Source organism: Loxodonta africana, chromosome 13 (assembly GCF_030014295.1).
Source record: "Loxodonta africana isolate mLoxAfr1 chromosome 13, mLoxAfr1.hap2, whole genome shotgun sequence".
Lineage (NCBI taxonomy): Eukaryota > Metazoa > Chordata > Mammalia > Proboscidea > Elephantidae > Loxodonta > Loxodonta africana.
The window spans coordinates 41,874,528-41,896,760 of record NC_087354.1 but is presented as its reverse complement, the minus strand read 5'-3'; the positions used below and the strand labels follow the sequence as shown (position 1 = coordinate 41,896,760).

The 22,233-nt window shown below is 53.6% G+C and overlaps 1 protein-coding gene across 7 annotated transcripts in view; it reads left to right on the top strand.

The window, feature by feature from the left end:
• Nucleotides 1-17,311, top strand: part of PML (PML nuclear body scaffold) — a 56,068-nt gene extending 38,757 nt beyond the window's left edge. The window contains exons 7-11 of one of the 7 annotated variants that reach the window (XM_023552898.2): nt 4-141; nt 1,111-1,369; nt 2,327-2,454; nt 11,676-11,826; nt 13,055-17,311. In XM_023552898.2, coding sequence (XP_023408666.2) covers nt 4-141; nt 1,111-1,369; nt 2,327-2,454; nt 11,676-11,826; nt 13,055-13,818 — 1,440 coding nt within the window. In that variant the 3' untranslated portion in view covers nt 13,819-17,311. Of the gene's footprint in view, nt 1-3; nt 142-1,110; nt 1,370-2,246; nt 2,455-3,378; nt 8,261-11,675; nt 11,827-13,054 lie in introns of those variants that run through there. The other 6 variants (XM_003413932.4, XM_023552900.2, XM_023552901.2 and 3 more) reach the window with 6 other exon arrangements.
• Nucleotides 17,312-22,233: the final 4,922 nt, after the last annotated feature.

Genomic DNA, 22,233 nt, shown 5'->3' with positions numbered 1-22,233 from the left:
TAGCCAGAGGAAGCACAGAGGGCTCAGGCGCAGGTCCTGGGGCTGAGTGAGGCCCAGCCAGTGGCTGTGGTACAGCAGGAGCCCGGTGCACACCCTGTGCCGGTGTACGCGTTCTCCATCAAAGATACTTCCTACGGAGAGGTAAGCTTCCATCCAGCCTCCACCCACCCACCTACCCTCCTGAGGGCCTCATCCAGGATCTGCATTGGTCCTGGACATGGATGCAGGTATAGGGCAAGGGGACCCAAGAGAGACCATGCTGGGTTCCCGGTCCATGGGAAGCCATGCTGAGTCTGGGGACAGCATCTGGGTGGTCCTTCTGTCCACTCTGAGCCTTGGCTGGGGAGTCCTTAAAATGATGGTTTACATTATACTCATTGTAAAAACAGTATCATGGGAACATTCAAGAAGCTTGAACCTGCCTTTCCACACAACAGTAACTCCATTCTCCCATCCTTTTATCAATTTCACCCATTCCAGCAAGTTTGAGATATGGAAGTAGTTGATAATGTTTTAAATCTCGTATGTAGAGTTAGCCACTTCATTCCCCATGTCCCAGGGACAGAATTGCTCAGTTTGCTGCCTCATCAAGATAGCTGCGGTGTCACCATTAGGGTGGGATTCCCTGCCCTCCACTCGCGAGCAGGGGTTTATAAAAGCTTTGGGTTCCCAGGCTCTACCAAGGCAGGGCAGTAAGGGGTACAGCTGGGATGAGAATCCAGGCTTAATCAGCTCATCAATGAGCAGGTGCTCCTTAAACACGTACTGTGCGCAATCCCTTGCTCTCGGCTTTAGGGAAGCACCCCTCTAAGCATAAACGGGGGAGCTGGGACCCACAGGACAACCAGAGGCCAGTGGAGGTTGGTGGTGGGCAGCCAGGACCAGAGTGCAGGGCAGCCTGGGAGGGCTTTCTGTCTGAAGAGAGGCATGGTTAGTCCAGGCAGAGAGCAGAGGAGGGGCACGGTGGGCAGAGGGGGAGCAGGAGCACAGCAGGGCCTACAGCTGCCTGGGCTGGGCTTTCAGCCCCACTGCGCCTACCTGCCGGCCCTCTGCATGAGCCCAGTCGCCTGGAGGCACCTGACCCAGCCCTGTGACCCCTCCACTGCATAGGAGGACTCCAGCCCACCCCGATCCCAGAAGAGGAAGTCCTGCCAGACCGAGGGCCCCAGGAAAATCATCAAGATGGAGTCTGAGGAGGAGAAAGAGGCAAGGCTGGCCCAGAGCTTCCCTGAGCAGCCCAGGCCCAGCACCTCAAAAGCCGTCTCGCCACCCCGTCTGGATGGGTCCCCCAGCCCTGAGAGCCCCGTCGTTGGAAACGAGGCCCTCCTGCCAAACAGCAACCACGTGACCAGTGAGCCTGGAGAGGCAGGTAGGAAGGTGGGGTAGCAGCAGAGGCTGAGGCCTGCACGCTGTCCTCCGGGGGCTGGGTGGGACCCCTCTTCTGCATTTTAACCCTCACCCGGGGAGCCCCAAACCAATGAGACCCCCGTGTGCCCTGCTCTGAGCTGATGCAGAATAGAGCAGGGAGAGACCCTGAGATTTACCATGGGCTTTGCTGTGACCCAGTGTAGGGGGTATGCCGGGCTAAAACCCAGAGTAGTTGGAGCTCCTTCCCCCAGCGCACTCGCACGGCGCTCAGTACCATGCTCTGCACAGGGTGGGTCTCTTCAAGAAATGTTTGCTGGTGGGTGCCTTAGGTGAAGACTTGGGTGAAATCCACACCCATCATTTCCCCAGATTTTTTCTGCAAGGCTACTGCCCGAGGGATCTCATTTGTCTGAGATCTTTTTCATGGCCACTGCCAGACAGGGAGTCCTTGGGCAGGAACTGAAGCCAACTCATAGAACCCTGGATCAAGAGAATTCTGTTTCCTGGATCTGCTTCACCCAGAGGCCAGCTTTGTTCTTCATTCTAAGCCCCTGACTGAGCCCTGACCCATGTTCCTTTCTCACAAGCATTGTTGGTTATCCCAAAGGATTTCAATTAACTAGATGAACCATCTTTTGACTGTAGATACCACAGCTCGTGGGGCGGAGAATTGGAACAAACCAGTGTGCTTCGTTAGGGTTCCAAACTAGGTGGTGTCTGTCAAGCCTCCTGTCCAAGGAGCAAATTCCGAAGTTAGGGCCAACAGGCTATTTAAATACGAACAGCAAGAAATGATGGACGCCTTTTTGCAAAGAACCTCTCTGCACACACAAGACAGATGAGGTGTACACAGTGAATGTTCACGTCCCCCCCCACAGGGCACGCTTCACCCACACAGTCCACTCGCCTGCCCGTTGTACCCAGGCAGGGCCTAATGGCATCTCCCTGCCTGTTTCAGAGGAGCGAATTGTGGTGATCAGCAGCTCGGAAGACTCAGATGGAGAGGACTCGGTGAGTGGCCCAGCAGTTCGGCCCAGGACTCCTGCCTCCCCCCATTCCAGGCCCCAGGGGGCACAGCCTCAGCAGGTGACTCTCAGACTTGCCCTGCACCTGGGGAGTTTTCCAGCAAGGCAGTGAGTCCTGAGCTGTGCTGGGGAGGGCCTTCACATGCCAGCTGCCTGCCTGGACCACCCCAGGCCTCCCACCACACCAGGGCAGGAGCCTTCGTAACTATACATACTCTTCTGCAATGCTGGTAGAGTGTTACCCGGCGCCCTGTCTCTTTTCTGGAATACAAGCAGTCCCCGGGTTACGAACCAGATCCATTCCTAAGTCTGTCTTTAAGTTCAATTTGTAGGTAAGTCGGAACAGGTACATGTGGTTCTTATTTAGCGTCAGTCAAATGTTTGTCTTAGCATATAGTGTATATTTTATCTTTCTCTAAATATAAAACATTTAAGAAACACTTCCAAACTGCGCAATGTTTCCATGAGTGTCACAAAGTAATGCGTGCGTTCCTTATTACAAACTATTGTATTTAACTCAAGTTTTTTAATACAGTAAGCTTTACAGCAGTCCGTTCTTAAGTATGAGTTGTCCACAAATTGGATGTTCGTAACCTGGGGACTGCCTGTGTCCCATGCCTTGGTCTGGAGCACCCTTATGCATTCTCTGTCCTCTTAAGTCCTCAGCAAGGGCGGGATAAGAATCCACTCTCTCATTAACCCCAGCCAATGAGGGCCCGTGAAGGGGTGTGAGGTCACTGGGGCCACACCTACAGGGGCCAAATGAGCAAGTTTTGACTCCATGTCAGAAAGAGCTTTTCTAAAGCCATCCCGCAGTGGGAACAGGTGGCTTTCTGGGTAGTGAGCCTTCTGTCCCTGGAGTCTGTTAATAGAGGCTGGGCTGTCAACTGTCCAGGGGAAGAGGGGATCCGAACAGAGTGAAAGGTTGGACTGGGTGGCCCTGAGCTCCCTTCCAGCCCTCAGTCTGAGGTTCTGTATTGGAAAGCCTGTGGAGCCGACGGAGATGGCTGCGCCACCCTCCTCGCCAGCCCACCCTCTGCTGAGAGCACGAGGAGCACCCTGCCCCAGCCGGGCCTCCCGTCGGCCCCGCCACAAGTGCTGCCCCACCGCCTGGCCTCCCCACCATCCTGCTGAGCAAGCCGACGCCCCTGAAGCTCAGCCTCCCAGCCTGCTCGCCGGACACGAGGAACATGTCACCACCATCCACCGTGGGATCTGCTTCCCAGTGCACAGAGCACAGAGAGGCAGCTGCCTTCGCCAGCCCTGGGGCTTTCCCTTCAGAGTGTATTGTGCCCCGGTGTGGACTCCTGCTGTCCTTGCAGCCCCAGCCACCACTCCTGCCACCTCAGGTCCTCCCAACCATTCGGCCCTGTCCCAGGAGGCTCCCACCCTCCTCCAAAGGGCCAGCTGCCAATCCCGCCGGGCTCGAGGAGGGCGGCCCCGCGGCCGCTCATACCGGGGTTCCCAAATCACCCAGTGGATCAACCACTTTTTTTCCCTCCCTGTCTCCTCAGTGGCTTCCCAGTTTGGTGCCTCTGCTGGGGGTGCTGAGGAGGGAGGGAGGGTACCCCAGATTCTCGGGGCAGGAGTTCTCCTTAGGGATTCTAACAGAACCCCTGTGGAGGATCCCCAAGTCTGACCCCCTCTGGAAGCCTCTCCAGTTGCATTCCCATCATCCCTTCGGAGAGGCCCTCACCAGCCCAGGCCCAGGCCCCCCTCAGGTGAGCTCTCTGAGAGCGCTGAAGGCCCTCGTCCTTTGCTGCTGTTGCAATCATCGTCTTATAACTGGCCAAACACCTCTGTCCTGGTCCCTGCGTCTCCTTCTCCAGGTCTGGCCATGCTCCTAGAGGCCCTGTACATAGTGGGCATTCGATAAATATTGGTCACTGAATGACTGAGGGACCTCTGGGCAGGGACACATGGGTCCCTTCAGGCTGAGAGGGGGAGGGTGAGATTCAGACCCTGATTCTCACACCCCAGGGTCTCTCTGCCCAAGAAGGAAGTTCTCCAGCTGTTTGTGCCCTCCTGTGTTTTCAGCCGACCCCCTCCCCACTGATAGTATATCCTCTGTCACCCCATACCCCACCTGAAGCCTTTCCATTAGGCATCTGCCAGGATCTGAGTCCATGACGGCAGGGACTCTGCTTGCCCTGTGAGTTGGCAGACATGGCTGCTCAATAAATATCTGTTGAAATATCAACCTTGCGAACCCTCATTCCATGGCCACCCCGGTCCCTGATGGACTTACCTCTCCCCACAGGGTGTTTCTGTCTCCTGCCTTGAGAGGATTCTCCTCTGAGATCCTGTATCCACTCTTCCTCCCACACCTGTGAGCACCTGAGGTGGGCGGTGGACTCGAGGCCCTCCTTGCCGCATGGACTGTTATGTCTCCACCATTAGATCAGATCCCCCCAGCCTCGGAGGCTCCAGCCATTGGATGTACCCTACTCTACCCAGTCATCTCACCTCCCCCTCATGTAGGGGAGACTCTGGCCCCTGCCTCCAGGCTGCTTCTCCCTATCCAAGTCCTGCCTTCTTCCTGGGTGACTTTGACACCAACAACTCCTTGTCTTCTCAGGGGTCTTCACCCCACTCTACTTAAGCTGCCAACTCCATGATCGCCTCCTGGGCATCACCATCACAGAGAACTGTCCATCTTTACAATGTCCCTCTCAGACCTCCAACTGCTCACAGCCTCCTGTTTTCGTACCCTCCATCCTTTACTTGCAGGACCTTGGTTCTTTGTTCTTCTTGGGTGCTGCAGCCTCTCTGCTCTCTGCCTCCACCTCCTGTCTTCACCTCTCGAGTCAGCTAAGTCCACCATTTCAGCCCATCTTTCATCAGGATCTGACCTCCTCCTTTCTCCCTGCCCTTTCCATTAGTCCTGCCTCCTCTGTGCTGCCACCTGGAGGCCGAACTCTGTTAGAAAAAAGTCACACCTCTAGGAAAACTACAAATGCTTGCTTCTAACCTGTCCAGTCCCTTGGTACTGTGAACAATCTCAGGTGTCCTGCCTCAGTGCACTCTTCTGCTCATGCAGCAGCCCCTCCGCACCTCCGCTTGCCTCACTCTGGTCGCTCATTCTGACCCTGGTAGGCAGGTGACCAAATCTCCTGCTTCAGAGATAAGACGGGAGCCCTTGGTTGGGACGGAACTGTCGATATCCTGCTACCCCGTTACAGACTGACGTGCCCCACCGCATCCTCCCCTTATCCTTTCTGTTAGGGTGGAGGAGGGGCCGCCCCACCTCTGTCTTGTTTCACCCCCTTGGGGCCCTCACCCCATCTGCTCATCCTCATCTCTCACGCATCTTCCAGTGCTCCTACTTCCTCCTGAACTGCAGCTGCACTAGGCATTTTTTAGATGCACGTTTTAAGACTTAACCGTTGCAGGAGTCCCAAACTTCTTAAAAACAATGCTTTAAAACAAATTTGGTCCCTGGGTGGCAGTTTGCTCACAGCTACTAACCGAAAGGTTGGTGGTTCGAACCCACCCAGTGCTGCCACAAAGAAAGGACTGGTGATCTGCTTCTGTAAAGATTACAGCCAAGGAAACCCTATGGAGCAGTTCTACTCTGTAACACATGGGGTTGCCATGAGTGGAACTGACTCGAAGGCAATGAGTTTGTTTCTGTGTATCCCTCCGTCCCACTGGGGCCCCTACAGCCCCTGCAGCACCCCCCTCCCCCCCGCAAACTCCTACTCCCTGCTTAAAGGGCCGGGCGGTGTTTGCAGGGTGCTCCAGCTCCCACATAGCCCCGTCCTCTCCCTGCCTGTGGCCTTCAGCCAACCTCCCAGTGAGTGAACGTGGCAAAATATGGCCGGCTAAGGTCAGTTTCCGAGTGTACCAGGGCATGTAGAGACCTACCTGCTGGGCCTCGGCTGTGTCTGTGGCCGGAATCCAGGCATGTCTGGGGGCTCAAGCGCAGGCCTGCAGAGTCTGCGAAACTGCTAGAGCCAGGAGGTGCTTTCTGTGAAATGCCTTGGCTGTGCTAGAAGAGGCGGTGAACCGAAGAGTGGGCCATAGATGGAGCTGAGCTCAGGGGTGGACTGGCGAGCCCTAGACCCAACTGTGGGGCTTGGGTGAGGACTGTGCTTACAACCTGCGAGGGTGGGTCAGCAACGTCTCTGCCATGGGGCTCCCATTTCAGCCCCCAAAGCAGAAAAGATAGGTGTTCTCACACACCTTCCCCACAGGGTGACTGGCTCTAGCACCTCGGCAGCAGCAGGACCCAGTGGAAGCAGGAGGGCCTGGCCAGCGTGGTAGCCAGATGGCAGAAGTGGCAGTGGTGACCAGATGAAGGGAGGTCTGTGTGCACAGGCCTACCTAGGGCGTGCGGCACAGGCAGGGCACGCCCTGGGCGCTGTGTGAGCACAGGTGCCCATGCTCTGGGTGCTGCTTGAGGAGAGGGGCTAATGAGCAGTTTCTATTGGTCATCACAGTTTCCCTCGCCAGCTGAGAGAGATCACTCAGCAATTTAACACTAATTGCCCTAGGTGGAGCTCTGGTAGTGCAGTGGTTAAGAGCGCAGGCTACCAACCAAAAGGTTGGTAGTTCCAATCTACCAGTTGCTACTTGAAAACTATGGGGGCAGTTCTACTCTGTCCTTTAGGGTCTCTATGAGTCTGCCTGTGGGGAGCAGCTGATGGGGAAGGGAGCCGTGGTGCTGGTGAGTGTCCGTCACCCTCCTTCCACGGCCCCCTCCTCAGGGAGGCTGGTGGGAGCTGTGTTCCCTGAGGGTAGCAGTGCCCTGCCCAGGGGCCAGAGCAGTGGACAGACAGGCAGTAGAGGCCACAGGCTAGCTAACAGAATGGTCCAGTTCATGGATACATAGGAGCTATCTCCAGGGCCTTCCAGACTTTGCAAGAGCTGGGGTTTCATGTCTGTGAAAAACAGTGATGCATTTGTTTTGCTAAACTGATCCCAGTCGTGGCTGCAGCTTGGTGACAGAGAAAGTTCCTTAGGAGTTTGGGGTTCTTGATGAGCATTACTGCTGGAGACTGGCTATTTCCACGTGATTGGATGCTGTCCGGAAACCTTGGTGGTTTAGAGTTTAAGGGTTACATCTGCTAACCAAAATGTCAGCAGTTCGAATCCACTAGGCGTTCTTTGGAAAGTCAGTGGGGCAATTCTACTCTGTACTACAGGGTCATTATGAGTCAGAATGAACTCAACAGCAATGGGTTTTTGTGTGTGTGTGTGTTTGGATGCTGTCCATCAAAGAGTCTGGCTCATGTCTGGTTGACTGATGACCAAGCATGGAGCGAGTCAGTAATTAGGAAAGTGGCTCTCACCCCTGGGCAGTTTGAACAACTCTGCCTTCCTGGGCACAGCCTGGGCATTGAGATTTGTTAAAGCCACTAATGCACAACCAGAGGAGAGGCACTCGGAATCGGGGGTTCAGCTGCACATCTGTGCCAGAGGAATGCTGCTCACAAGTGGGGGTGACATGTCCATACTGGGGTATGATACAGCTGGGGACAAGAGAGGCTAGGTCTTCACAGATAAGCTCTCTAGACTTTTGGAAGGTGGTGAAAATGTCAGCCCAGCTACCTCCTACGAGTGCCCTGGTTAGGTTTCCTGTGCTGAGTCGGAATGCACTTGACCTGCTCGGGCCCTGAGATCTGTGATGGCGATCAGTGAAATAGAACTTGTGAACCAGATTGCCTGGGTATCCTAGTAGCACGTGTATCCTGGAAAATTCCTGGATCCCATAAGGTTCAGTCTGAGCACAGTTTTGCATTCAAAGAAACACCGTCCATTAACCAAGTATAATAAAAATAAATTCCAGTATTGCATCTTTTGAAGAATATTAAAGGGAATCCAACTCATAACCTACTGCCAAAAAAAAAAAAACCCAAAACAAACGCATTGCTGTCCAGTCAATTCTGACTCACAGCAACCCTATAGAATAGAGTAGAACAGCCCCATAGGGTTTCCAAGGAGTGGCTGGTGTTTTCAAACTGCCAACCTTTTGGTTAGCAGCCAAGCTCGTAACCAACCTACTGCAGTACTTAATAAATTCCTTTTCTCCTTTCCTGTAGCTCTCATCACTTCCCACACCATAGTTCATAAAAGCTTTTCCCTACTTTTCACTGTTCAGTCCTCACACATGGATGCTTCTCTGTTTCCCACTCCCCATTTCCTCTTGCCCCCATTCCTTTTCCCTGCCAAGCAAATCTCAGCCTTTTCCTGTGAAAGGCCCTTTCCTGGCTTCTTGGGTTCTGCTCTCTACTGCTATCCTTCTCTGTCCTCTCCCTCTACCCATCCAATTTCCCTGATAAGTGGATAAAGCCCAGGAGAGGGGGTGTGGGATATGGAACATCAGAATTTCCCTTAATGAGTAGAGAGAGGAAGAGATGTCTGAAGCCAGATTCCTCTATGTGCTGATGGCCCTTCTGTTAAACCTGGGTCTTTAGAAAAGTCTTGTTTAAATGCTCTGGCTACTTCCCAACTGTGTTGCTGGGATTTAGAGAAGGTGTTGTGAGTTTACTGCTGGCTGGAGTTAAACGGAAGGCATCACAGTGAGACCAGCCCCCATGGTGCACGCATACCTTATGGAAGCCCTCAAGGGCAAGAGGAATCTTGGAGGAAGAAGAGTTGGGGCTGAAAGATCCATCCTTCCTTCCACCGACAAGTTCAGTGGAAAGGAGGTATCCTTTTACAAGTTCAGTGGAAAGGAGGTATCCTTTTACTAAGGGAGCTAGCAGAGTTTTCTTACAGAATACAGCTTCAGTAAGTTCGGGACAAAGGAATTCCCGTGACTATAAAAGGGAAAATGGCGTCAGGACAATGGGAGACTCTGCTGGCCATCATAAATGATCCTGATGTAGAGATGGGGGAAGTAGCCCAAAGATACAGTTGTGTGGCTCTCTGGGGAGCTACTCTTGGAAGTGCAGATATGAAAGTGAAAAGATTGTGACTCTAGACTTGGCTCTAAGGTTGAAGCAACATCCAAAGATCCAAAGTTCCAAATGGAAGGACACTAGTAGAAGCACAGAGGGGCTTTTGTAGTTATCTTCGGAGCAAAAAGAAGAACAAAAAAGAGAAGGCCTGGAATACCATGTCAGTGGGTGACAGAGAGGACCCGGCCGAGGGGACTGCTCTTCAGCCATTGGCAAGAGGAAGCTGAGGCCCCGGGGACCACAGAGCAAGGGAGCCCAGTCCCTCCATCAGCCAAAGTATGAGAGAACCACCGCTTTGTGAATGGGACAGGTGCTGGGAGGCTGCAGAAAGAAAACATCTTGATTCTCCTAGAGAAGAAGAAAGGAGTCTACTGTCCACCATCCAATAACAACTTTGACGATGACTCCGTGAAGAAGGCTCCTTATGGGTAGGAAAACAAGTGGTCGGAGAGACAGCAGTGTGGGCTCACTTGGAGCAGAGCATATACAGTCAGCCTTTGATGGCATGCCTGAACCAAGGCAGTATAGAGACAAAGCATTCAACAGTCTCTAACTAGATCTGTACGTGTTGTCGTTAGGTTCCATCGAAGTCAGCACCGACTAAAAGCAACCTTAGGTACAACAGAACAAAATGTTGCCCGGTTCTGCACCATCCTCACAGTCGTTGCTATGTTTGAGCCCATTGTTGCAGCCACTGTGTCAATCCATCTCACTGAGGGTGTCCCTCTTTTTTGCTGACCCTCTGCCCAGCATGGTGTCCTTCAGGGATTAGTCCCTTCTGATGATGTGTTCAAAGTAAGCAAGACAAAGTCTCACCATCCTTGCTTATAAGGAACATTCTGGCTATAGAACCATAAAAAGAAGAAAACCAGTTCTGGATGGATTTACAGCGAATGTCTGTTTCTATCAATGACTGGGAGGAAGTTATTAAGCCTGGGCAGGGCTATGAAATGCAAATAAAGTAAAAACCAGACATTGCTTGGAAAACCCAGAACGTGTAAATTGTGGGCAGTAATGACTTTTCTCTGGGCTGAACTTTTATTGAAAACCATGTTTCACGTGGACCATGGAAGGGCTAGGGAAATGTGCTAATATTCTCAAGACTGAGATATTAGCCAGAGGCCAGAGTTAATGGAGGCCTCGGATACCTCCAGGTGACACCAACTCCCATCATCAAGCCAGAGGCAATTCGTAAAGAGGAAAGACCAGAGGTCTACTTTGGACTCTGTCCCACAGTGTCACCACCAGCCCTATGACACTGGCCATGTCCCTTCCCCCTGGTCTCTGGCTAATGTCCATGGGTAGAATTCACAGGATGGCTCCGAGCTGGCCACTAAAGACTGGACATCTGGGCTCGGCAGCTGTGCAGATGATGAGCAACTAACCCTGTGTTTTCATCACAGGCTCAGCCTCCCTCGTAGCCCCAGTACCTCTGGAGACTCTCGGAGCTGGAGCCCTTCCTCCCTCCCACCTCTGAGCTTTTCAAACTGTGTTTCTGCAAGGGCCCTGGGGCTAGAGAGGTTACAGCCTCAAGTGCCCAGCCTGGGGGAGTCCGGAACTCACAGGTTTCTCTAGGCAGCCTGGGACATGGATGCTACATGAGAGGAAGGCCTGGGTAGCTCTCCAGGCTCTGAGGCTTGGAGGCATCTCCCTCCACTGCTCTCCCGCTGCCAAGGATCTGCCTGTTCACCCAGGTGTGAAGTTCAGGGTGTGAAGTTCCTGTCCCCTTGGTGCGGATCACTGGGGCCTCTGCTGGCTTAGGGGACAAGAAAACCAAGCTCCTAGGACCTTCCAGAGAAGTAGCTGGGGTTCAAGATAGGCTCCTTCGTCCCAGCCCCAAGTCTGTGGTGGCTCTTCTGAGTCCCCTCAGGAGCAGACCTCTCAGGCCCTGCCCAGCACAGCAGCCCACCCTGGTCCTGAGCCCCGTGCCAAGCACTGCTCACCCATGCACATACTCACCCACATATTCTTTCACAGTTTCACACACTTATGTCAGCACTGGTTCCCACACTCACACCCCCTTGTGCACGCACACACTTGACCCTTCATGTCCACACTCATGCTTTCACACACTCACCTGTGTGGTCACACCCTCTCACACCTAATCACTTGTTAAAGCATACACACTGGTTCTCACACTCGACCCTCACGCCTCACATCCACACATTCATGCAGGTACACACGTCCTCTGGTGCACACATACTCAACTGTACGCATACGTTCTCTGCCCCAATAATATCCCCTCCCTTGTGTGTGCACAGATGCCCCGGCCATACCCGCCTGCTCGTGTTCACACTGAGCACACGCTCACAGGCACACGTTGCTGATGCACCCTCTTCCCTCCGAGCCCCTGACCTGTTGGTTTTCTGTGTTGCAGTCCTCCCGAGAGCTGGATGATAGCAGCAGCGAGTCCAGTGACCTCCAGCTGGAGGGCCCCAGCTCCCTCAGGGTCCTGGACAAGAGCCTCGCCGACCCCCGAGCAGAAGACAGGCCCTTGGTTTTCTTTGACCTCAAGATTGACAATGAAAGTGGGTTCTCCAATGGCCATACCCACCCCTTTCTAGCTTAGCCTCTCAGGCCCCAAGGCACCGCCACCACCACCAGTTGCCATAGAGTCGATGCCAACACATGGTAACCCATGTGTTGAGAGTAGAACTGTGCTCCATAGGGTTTTCAGTGGCTGATTTTTGAGCCAGGCCTTTCTTCCGAAGTACCTCTGGGTAGACTCCAATCATCAGCCTTTTGGTTAGCAGCCGAGTGCAGTAACTGTACCATCTAGGGACTCCATTCCTAAGATAAGTGCAGGCAGAGCTGTGTGCAAGGCCTGGGAGAGCCCTGAGCCCTGGCCAGTGTCTGCAGCTGGAGTGGGTAGAGCACTGCCTCACCTGGGGCCTCCCAGGTGTACCACTTGTTTGTCTGAGTAAGGACTTTTGCCTTGACCAGTGCCTGGAAGTGTGAGGAAGCACTTCTTTTATACCCAGAGCCGGGGGAACACACTTCTAAACAGAAACACAGTGTGTGAACTCATTGCTATGAGGCCAGTAACCCACATAGCTTTTGGCTGAGACCATACATTCCTGAGTCCAGGCCCATCCCACAGATGACTCTGGAGGGAGACCACAGAGCCAAGGCCACAGACACCCCCTTCTCCTGGAGGCCCCTCTGCTCTCCAGAGCTTGTGCTGGTCCTCCCTGAGCCTGAGCCCCAGCCCTGCCCTGTGGCATGGATTCACTATTGGAGCCCATCCAGCCCACAGAAACAGCAGAGCTTTCATAGTGCAGGCAAGCCATTTACAGACCTCAGGTGTAGGCTCTGGGCCTTGCTGTGAATGGAGTGGGCTGGGTGGGTCTGCCGCCCTCATCCCAGGGCTCTGACAGGGCTGGGGAGCTTTAGCCAAGTGACTTACAGCATTGGAGGTCAGAGGGCAGGGAGTGGAGGGCCAGGTGGATCCAATCAAGGGTCTCCCATGTAGGTGGGTAGAGGCTAATAGACAGTAGGGACCTGGATCCGAAAGGGTTTGGCAAACTCTAGGGCAGGTGAGCAAGGGGTCTTTCAAGGGCAGCCTGGCCTTCCCCTCAGACCCCTGTCCCCATTAGAGCCAGGGTCAGAATGCGTTTGGAGGCTGTTTGGTTATTGCCGGAAGGCCCCAAGGTGGAGTCTGTAGATGGTGGGTTGGCTGCCCTAGAGCCTCCTCTGCTCGCGCTCCAGTGCCTCCTGTTCCCCTGGGGCCTCATGCTGCCCTTTTCTCCTGCCCAGCCCAGAAGATTAGCCAGCTGGCGGCAGTGAACCGGGAAAGCAAGTTCCGTGTGCTCATCCAGCCCAAGGCCTTCTTCAGCATCTACTCCAAGGCTGTGTCCCTGGAGGTGGGCCTGCGGCACTTCCTCCGCTTCCTGGGCTCCATGCACCGCCCCATCCTGGCCTGCTATAAGCTGTGGGGGCCCAGCCTCCCCAAATTCTTCCAGGCCCTGGAGGACATGAACAGCCTGTGGGAATTCCAGGAGTCCATCTCGGGCTTACTGGCCACCCTGCCCCTGATCCGGGAGCAAATACCTGGGGCCAGCAGCTTCAAACTCAAGAACCTGGCCAAGACCTACCTGGCGAGAAACGTGAACGAGCGCAGCGCCCTGGCCTCTGTGCTCGCCATGAGAGACTTGTGCCGCCTCCTCGAGGTTTTCCCAGAGGCCCGGCACATCTACTCCTTCAGCAATCTGCAGTGCTTCGCATCCCTGCAGCCCCTGGTTCGCGCGGCTGTCCTGCCCCTGGCTGAGGCCCGCCTTCTGGCCCTCCACAATGTGAGCTTCGAGGAGCTGCTGGCTGCCCACCGCTGCGACCCGCAGGGGGCTTTCAAGAAGTACAGCCAGTACCTGAGCCCACAGGCTGCTCCTGCACCGCCCACCCAGCCAGCTTTCGACCTGCAGGTTCTGAGCGCCTACTTCGCAGGCCTGTTGGCACAGGGGGAGGGCATCTCTGTGCCACCCTCCAGCCATAGCTTGGCAGAAAGGGCCTCCCAGCAGAGCTGAGAGGAGGGGGTAACTGGCTTGAGATCTCTGGGGGCAGAGGGGGTGGGGCCCCTGAGCCAGGCCCCACCAGTCACAATAGTCCCAGGTCTCCAAAAAAGAACCAAACTTGTTGCTGTCAAGTCGATTCCAACTCATGGTGACCCTAAAGGACAGAGTAGAACTACCCCATAGGGTTTCCAGGGAGCAGGTGGTGGATTTAAACTGCTGACCTTTTGGTCAGCAGACGTAGCTCTTAACCATTACACCGCCAGGGTTTCCTTGTATCTTCATACTCAGTTGTTATTTGGCCCAGAACCACTTCCCCTTCTCTGGGACCAAGGTTCCAAGGCCAAGAAACCCCTTGAGGGGCCACCCAGATCCCCTTGTGGGTTCTGGGAGAGCCAGTGGGTTTGCTCACGAGACCCTCACCACTCCCCGCCTGCAGCCAGGAGCCAGAACTAGGGACATCCTAAGGGAAGAGACCATGGCCTCTGGGCTCTAAGTGATCTCTGTCCGGGCCTGGCTACCCCACCTGCCTCTTCCATGGATGCCCTTCCAGTTCTTCCCTGACCCCCAGACACCACCCAAGGGATCTGCTGACAGCTTCCGTGGACGGCAGTTGGAGAGGACACTGCTTTGGACACCAGCACCCCCCCTACCAGGTACCCAAAGTGCCTTTCACGCCAAGCTACCCCTCATGAGTTTGGGTTCTCCCAGCCCCTGTCTGCCCAGGACCTGGCTTTCTGTAGGCCTCCCCTTGGGAGCATTTTCATTCCAAAGGGGCCTCATAACCACAGAGACAGATGCTGTGGCTCCCTGCGCCCCTCCCAGCTACATCAAACCACAGGATGCCTGTCTCCACTTCCAAAGTCTGACCCTTCCTCATGGCCATGCAGACACTGCTCCTTATTCCTGGCCACAGACCCCTCAGCATGGCCGTGCCCTCTCCCTGCACTGCTCGCTCCCTCAGGCCGCACTCCAGGCAGCCTACTCAAAGTGTACTTGGGGACCAGCAGCATTGGTGTCACTGGAGAGCTTGTTAGAAGTGCAGATTCATGGGCTCTACTTCAGACCTACAGGATCAGAATCTTTGGGGTAGGACCCAGGAATCCGGGTTGTAACAGGTTCTCCAGATGATTGTGTTGCACACTGAAGTGTGAGAACCACCGCTTCAGTAGACCACCCCTCCGAGGAGAAGCATCGTGGAGCAGCGGAGAATGAATGCGCTGGCCTGCCCCAGCTGTGTGCATTGAGTGGGACCTAGGAAAAGGCCCCTCACTGAGCTCCAATGTCCCCATCTGTAGAATGGGCTGATTGGCCAGAGAGTCTCAGAGGTCCCATCCAGCTCTGGCATTCTGGGATTTTAGGAACAGACAGCAGTCCTCTGAGGTGGTGGACCAGGAGTTTCCTCATTCTTGAACCCTAGCTTCCATCCCTAGGCCACTGGTCGCCAAGACACAGAGGCTAAGCATCCTTGTGGTCATGCCAGAGCTCAGCGGCAGAACACTCTACCCCCTGACCAGCAGAGCCCCGTCACTTCCTCGCCCTCCCTCCTACTCCCCTTTCCACCTTCTTCCTTGGATTTCCTGCTACTAGAATGCTTCACAGACTTGGCCCAGGCCTCCAGCCTCTGGGGCCTCAGTTTCCATACCTGTGGGATCTGGGTAATGACACCTCAGCCCCCGCCCAGTGGGTGCCCTGCAGATCCAATCAGGGTTTACATAGGGGCTTGCTGCTGAGGTGGGAACAGCGAACTTCCAGTTACCAGTTGCCATCAAGTTGACTCTGATTCATGGCAACCCCAAGTATCCGTGACGGCCCTGAGTGGTGCAAATAGTTAACTTGCTTGGCTACCAACCGAAAGGTTATAGGTTTGAGTCCACCCAGAGGCACCTTGGAAGAAAGACCTGGCGATCTACATCTGAAAAATCAGCCTTTGGAAACCCTGTGGAGCCTAGTTCTACCCTGACACACATGGGGGCGTCATGAGAACAGTGGACTCAGATGCCAGACCATTAAAGCAGGTGCTGACTCCAAAGTTCCCGTGGGGAGCAGGCTAGTGGGTGGAGGGGAGGAGGGTGGCTAGGACCACAATCTGACTGTGATGAACATCTCAGCAACTGACAAGGCAGTCCTTGGGCCACACCCCATGTCCTCCTCACCTCAGCCTAGCCCTGGACCGAGTAGCGCCCACCAACTTCCCAGCTCCAATCACACCCCAATGCTTGCTATTTTCAGATGCAGCTAATCCCAGTTTTTATAATGAAGTACGGCTTTGCCCTGTCTCCATTGTCACAGCCTTTAATAAAGATGTGAGTCCTAAAAGCCTGATGCTCCAACCTAAACTCTGCTTGGCCCAGCCCAGAGCAGCCAGAGGGAAACCTCTTGCCTGATGAGGGGAGCAGCATCCCCAATCCCGGGCATGGGGAAGGCCACACGCGCAGCACAGCCATTCCTTGTGGGGGTCTTCTGAGACTTGGCAGAGCTGACAGCACCTCAGTGCTGAGGGCCTCGAGGATGTGGATCCCCCATGGCAAACAGAGACCAGGGTGGGCCTGCCTTGGGATCATCTCCAAAAGGGAGAGAGCACCAACTTCAATAGTTACCTCCTGTGGGAATAAGGAACCTGGGGCAGGGTCTGCAGGAACTTTAACGACTGACCTGCTGGGTACTTGTGTATCCCTTTCTGTGTCAGAGAGATAGGAGGTAACCCCTTTAGAAGAGGGGGAAGAGGCTGGGGACGTTGGCAATGTGTAATGAATGTGCTGCTATCCTGGGTGTCACAGATGGAACTTACATAAGGACCCAGAGGGCTTCCTGTGGCACCCCCAGCCTGGATGAGCAGCCTGGTGATGTGATTTATCACTGCCCCCACCCTTCACCCCGTCTATCTCTCCCAGATGCCCAAATTCCAGTCCCAAGGTTTTCTCAGCCCTTTGACCAAAAGATCAAGTCCAAACATGTCACCTGTGCTTTATCTTTGAATTATATGTCAGGTTTACATGTGTCAGCTAACTGGGAGCGTACCGGGGTAGAGGTCAGGATGCTGAGTTTCAACCCTTAGTCCTATGACCCTAATCTGGTGCATTAGGCTATCTGATCCCTAGGCTTCCCCTCTATAAAATGGGATAATGTGGGTCATTTTTGCCTTGCAAGATCTTTGTGTGAACCAATGAGAAAATGTTTGTGCAAATATCTTTAATATATGAAGAAGCACACAAATGTAAGAGATTATTTTATAGACAACCAAGAGGACTGTATTATTGCTTATAAATTCTAGAAAAATAAACAGATATTAGATCTTAGGGGAGAAAGTGCATGGGCTTGTATTTAGGGGAATAAAGAACAACATCTTGAAGACCTGAAGAAAACCCCTGAACAGAGCATAAACCGGTGGGGGTCCTGGAGCCTGAGGGCGCCAGGAAGAACAGGGGAGCCCACCTTGAAGTGGTTGAGCGGCAGGTGGCTCTCTGTTCCCAACACACCCAGGTGGAGATTTCAGCCACGTGGACCTGGAGTAGAGAACAGCCTTCATGTGGTGGCCCTGCCGAGCCCAGCCCTGCTGTTCAGCCCAGCCTTGCCCAGCCCAGCCCAGCCCAGACCTGCTGTCCAGGCCAACCTTGCCCAGCCCAGCCCAGACCTGCTGTCCACCCCAGACCCGCTGTCCAGCCCAGCCTTGCTGTCCAGCCCAGCCCTGCTGTCCAGCCCAGCCCTGCTGTCCAGCCCAGCCCAGCCCAGCCCAACCTTGCCCAGCCCAGCCCAGCCCAACCCAACCTTGCCCAGCCCAGCCCAGACCTGCTGTCCAGCCCAACCTTGCCCAGCCCAGCCCAGCCCAGCCCTGCTGTTCACCCCAACCTTGCCCAGCCCAGCCCAGACCTGCTGTTCAGCCCAACCTTGCCCAGCCCAGCCCTGCCCAGCCCAGACCTGCTGTCCACCCCAGACCTGCTGTCCAGCCCAGCCCAGCCCAGCCCAACCCAGCCCAACCTTGCCCAGCCCAACCTTGCCCAGCCCAGCCCAGCCCTGACCAGCCCAGATCTGTTGTCCAGCCCAGCCCCACTGTCCAGCCCAGCCCAGCCTTGCCCTGCCCTGCCCAGCCCTGCCCTTCACAGCCCAGCCCTACCCAGCCCTGATCAACCCTGCCCAGCCCAGCCTGCCCTGCTCTGCCCTGCCCTGCCCTGCCCTGTCCTGCCCTATCCAGCCTGCCCAGCCCTGCCCTGCCTTGTCCAGCTCTGCTCCAGTGCCTCCCTCTACGGCTCAAGGGCTTACATCCCCAGGAAGGTCACTCAAAAAATCTGATTTAACCCCAACCCTAACTTTTTTTTTTTTCTAACTTTGCCCTTATATCCATCCACTTGCACAACACCTAGTGCTACCCTGGAGCCTGGCCCTGCTGTTCTACTGCCCTGCACCCTCCCTTCATCTTACCCTAGCCCAGCCCGACTGCCCGCTTCCATCCTTATTCCCTCTGCCACACTCACACTGACTCCTGTCCCCAACCCTAACCTTCACCTTATACCTCCCAGCAGGCCCCGGCCCTCTCTTGATCCCACCTCTTCCTCTGACCTCAGGCTTGTCTCCGCCCCACACAGGTGTAAGGAGGTCCTTTCTCTTCTTCCTCCACCCCTCACCACCAAGGGAATTGCACAGCTCGTGAGCAGGGGCCAAGGCACACCAAATGTCAAGTGAGAGGGACTGCCTGCAGGGAAGAGGAGCCGAGCTACAGCGGATCTCAGTTTCGGCCAGAAGAGGGCACTGCAGCTCCACCGTGCCTGGCGTTGAGGCAGCCTCTCTCCAAAGTGGGTGGGGAAAGGTGATGCAGCTTAAGCTCTGGTAGCTGTCTTTACAAAGTGCCGAGGAAACTCTCCGTGGTAGGAGGGATAAAGGCATGTTGTGCTTTGGAGAAATTTTTTTTTTTAATGTTAACCATTTTGCATTTATTTTAACATCTATTAGAAAAAGGGAGCCCTGGTGGGGGCAGTGGTTAAAGGGCTTGGCTGCTCATCAAAAGGTTAGCATTTGGAATTCACCAGCCACTCTGCAGGAGAAAGATGTGGCAGTCTGCTTCCATAAAGATTTACAGCCTTGGTCTGGGGTCTTAAACGGAAACAAGCAGCCATGTAAGATGCATCAGCTGGTCTCAGCCCACCTGGAGCAGAGGAGAATGAAGAACACCAAGGTCACAAGGTAATTAGAGGCAGAAAGGGCTATGTAAAGCAGAGACTACATCAGCCTGAGACCAGAAGAACTAGATGGTGCCCAGCTACAACCGATAACTGCCCTGACAGGGAACACAACAGAGAACCCCTGAGGGAGCAGGAAGGCAGTGGGGTGCAGACCCCAAATTCTCATAAAAAGACCAGACTTAACGGTCTGACTGAGACTAGAATGACCCTGGAGGTCATGGTCCCCAGACCTTCTTTTAGCCCAAGACAGGAACCATTCCCAAAGCCAACTCTTCAGACAGGAATTGGACTGGTTTTTTTTTTTTTTTTTATGGGATAGAAAATGATACCGGTGAAGAATAAGCTTCTTGGATCAAGTAGACACATGAGACTATGTTGGCATCTCCTGTCTGAAGGGGAGATGAGAAGGCAGAGGGGGCCAGAAGCTGGTGGAATGGACACGAAAAGACAGAGTAGAGGGAAGGAGTTTGCTGTCTCATTACGGGGAGAGCAATTAGGAGTATATAGCAAGGTGTTTATAAACGTTTGTGTGAGAGTCTGACTTGATTTGTAAACCTTCACTTAAAGCACAATAAACATTAAAAAAAAAAAAAAAAAAGATTCACAGCCTTGGAAACCCTATGGGGCATTTCTACTCTGTCCTGTAGCGTTGTTATGAGTCAGAATGGACTCAACAGCAGTGGGTTTGGTTTTGGGGTTTATTAGAAAAAACATCAATATTGTGTTTTCTAGGATATCATTGCTCAGAATGACACTAAAGTGGTATTCCTTAGAGGTCAACTTAGAGAAAAAAATTCAACGACTAAAAGTTCAGTAGGGCCACCGATATAGCGAAAGTTGTGACCATAGAAGGAATGGTCCAATTTTGAGAAATATTGGGTTATCAGTAAAATTAGGCTAAGGGTTATGAGGGAGGGTTAGCAGCCCAAGGTAAGGAGGGGGCAGGATTGGGAGTCAAGGTTAGGGTTAGGGCTAAAGTTCAGGCGAGGTCTGAGGTTAGGGCTTGGAGTTAGATTAGATTTGGGGTCACATTTGGTGATTAAGGTTAGGAACAGAGTTGAAGAGTCCCTGTTCAGGCTACTTGTCCCTTCGGCAACTGAAAAGCCAGTAAAACTCTGGACAGATGGACAGAAGACTTCTGAGGAGGATCCGACCAGAGATTCCTCCCTACTCTGGCACCGCGAGTTCTCTTTCCCCAGCATCCTCTTCTAAAAGCCCTGGCAGTGGCTTGGCCTGGACTCACTGAACCGTGGTGGGGCCAGAGCACGGTGAGGGACTTGGCGAGGGACTGAGGAATGGACACACCTTGACCGCCGTGAGATGGCGCCTGTGAGACAACCAGGTGACACAACTGAGATACCTGTGTGCCATACACTGTCCTACCATGCAGCACAAGTTACCTCCTTTAATCTTCCCAACAGCCCTATTCAGTGACGTTGTCATTCCCATTCTACAGATGCAAACGGTGAGGGCAGGAAGGCTAAATAACTTGCACAAGATCATTAAACGTGTATGTGATCGGGTTGGGATTTGCCCCCAGGAAGCCTGTGTCTGCACTGAAGCCATCTGCTGCCCACACTGACAGGTACGTTGCCCTGTGTTGAGGTGCCATGTCAGGGGGCAGGGAGGGACTGTCCTCTCCTTCCTGTGCCCTCCCCAGGCTGTCAATCTCACATGATGGGAAAGGCAGACCCTGGAAAGTTCATGCCTCAACATTCTGGTCCCAGTGCTTGGTCTTATCCTAATTCTAATGTTTTCTTTCAGGACTGTGTTTCTCAACTTCTTTTTCTTTTCATTATCACCCCCTGGTAGAGTTCTCACCTCCCACGCAGACTACCCTGGTTTGATTCCCAGCCAATGCACCTCTTGCATAGCCACCGCCCATCTGTCGGTGGAGGCTTCCATGTTACTATAATGTTGAACAGGTTTCAGCGAAGCTTCCAGACTAAAACAGACTAGGAAGAAAAGCCTGGTGATCTACTTCCAAAAATCAGCCAGTGAAAAACCCAAGGATCACAAGGGTTCAATCTGCAACTGATCTTGGGCACAAAGCAAAACCAGGCTGCATTTCATCTCTTTGTGCACGGGGCCACCATGAGTCAGGGGCTGACTCCACCACAGCTAAAAACAACAACAAAAGGAGCCAGTTTAGACATTCTTTTTTTTCTTAATCATTCCCCCAATGAAATGTTAATATGTAGATATACCATAAATTCCTTCAGATTTTCTATACACAAAATCATATCACCTGCAAATAGAGATCGTTTTGCTTCTTCCTTACACAGATTACTGTATATCTGCTTATGTACTGTGGTACTTCAGAAGGTCAGAAACCATTATAATAGCTAAGGCTGTCTGCCTCCCCGCTCCCACCCCCAAGAGCCAATTTTTGTTCCCTGTAGGGTGATATGGCCCCTATTGAGATTGTCTGTTGCAGTGTAATTAGGAAGTGGTTATGGGGTGCAAATGGCTAACGTGCTCAGCTACTAACTGAAAGGCTGGCGGTCCGAGTCCACCCAGAGGCACCTCAGAAGAAAGGCCTGGCACTCTACTCCTGAAAAATCAGCCATTGAAAATCCTATGGAGCACAACCCTACTGTGACACACACGGGCTCGCCATGAGTCAGAACTGACTCGACAGCAACTGGTTAACCTTTCCATGTGGCTTGGTTCATAGGTGGGGACGATGTGGGCCAGGCTGGAGGGAGATGGGAGGGAAGGTGAGCAGAATCTCTGAGGACACACCCCTCTGGAGTAGCCCTGGTCCTGGGCCCAGGCACGGGGGGAGCCTGGGGCTGGGAAAGCGAGGGGTCAACACCAGCATTTATTTTGGTCTCTGAGCCCAGGTGTCAGCTCCAAACCTTTTGGACTTGAATAAACCAGATACCAAACAGGACTGAGTTGAGAAAAGGGCTTAGAATTTCAACTGACAAACGCTTCCCACAAAACAAAAAAACCATTTGCAGACAAGTGAGGGGAAAATTCCTTCATTCTTGGCTCAAGGAACTTCCTCAAATGCAGCCCGGAGGAATTCACTAAAAGACCAGCTGCCCAAACGATGCTAAGTCGGTTTACAAATATTAGAAATATCCCCAAACTGATAACCAAGCACATTACTGGCTAACCACAGACATTTTCCAAAAAGCTTGCCAGCCAAGCCAGGGTGATAGGAGGTTTTGTGAGGGCCAACGGTGCTGGCCTAATCATCTAAGCGTCGCTTGTGCAGACTGAGAAGCAGAACCTGGAATGGAAT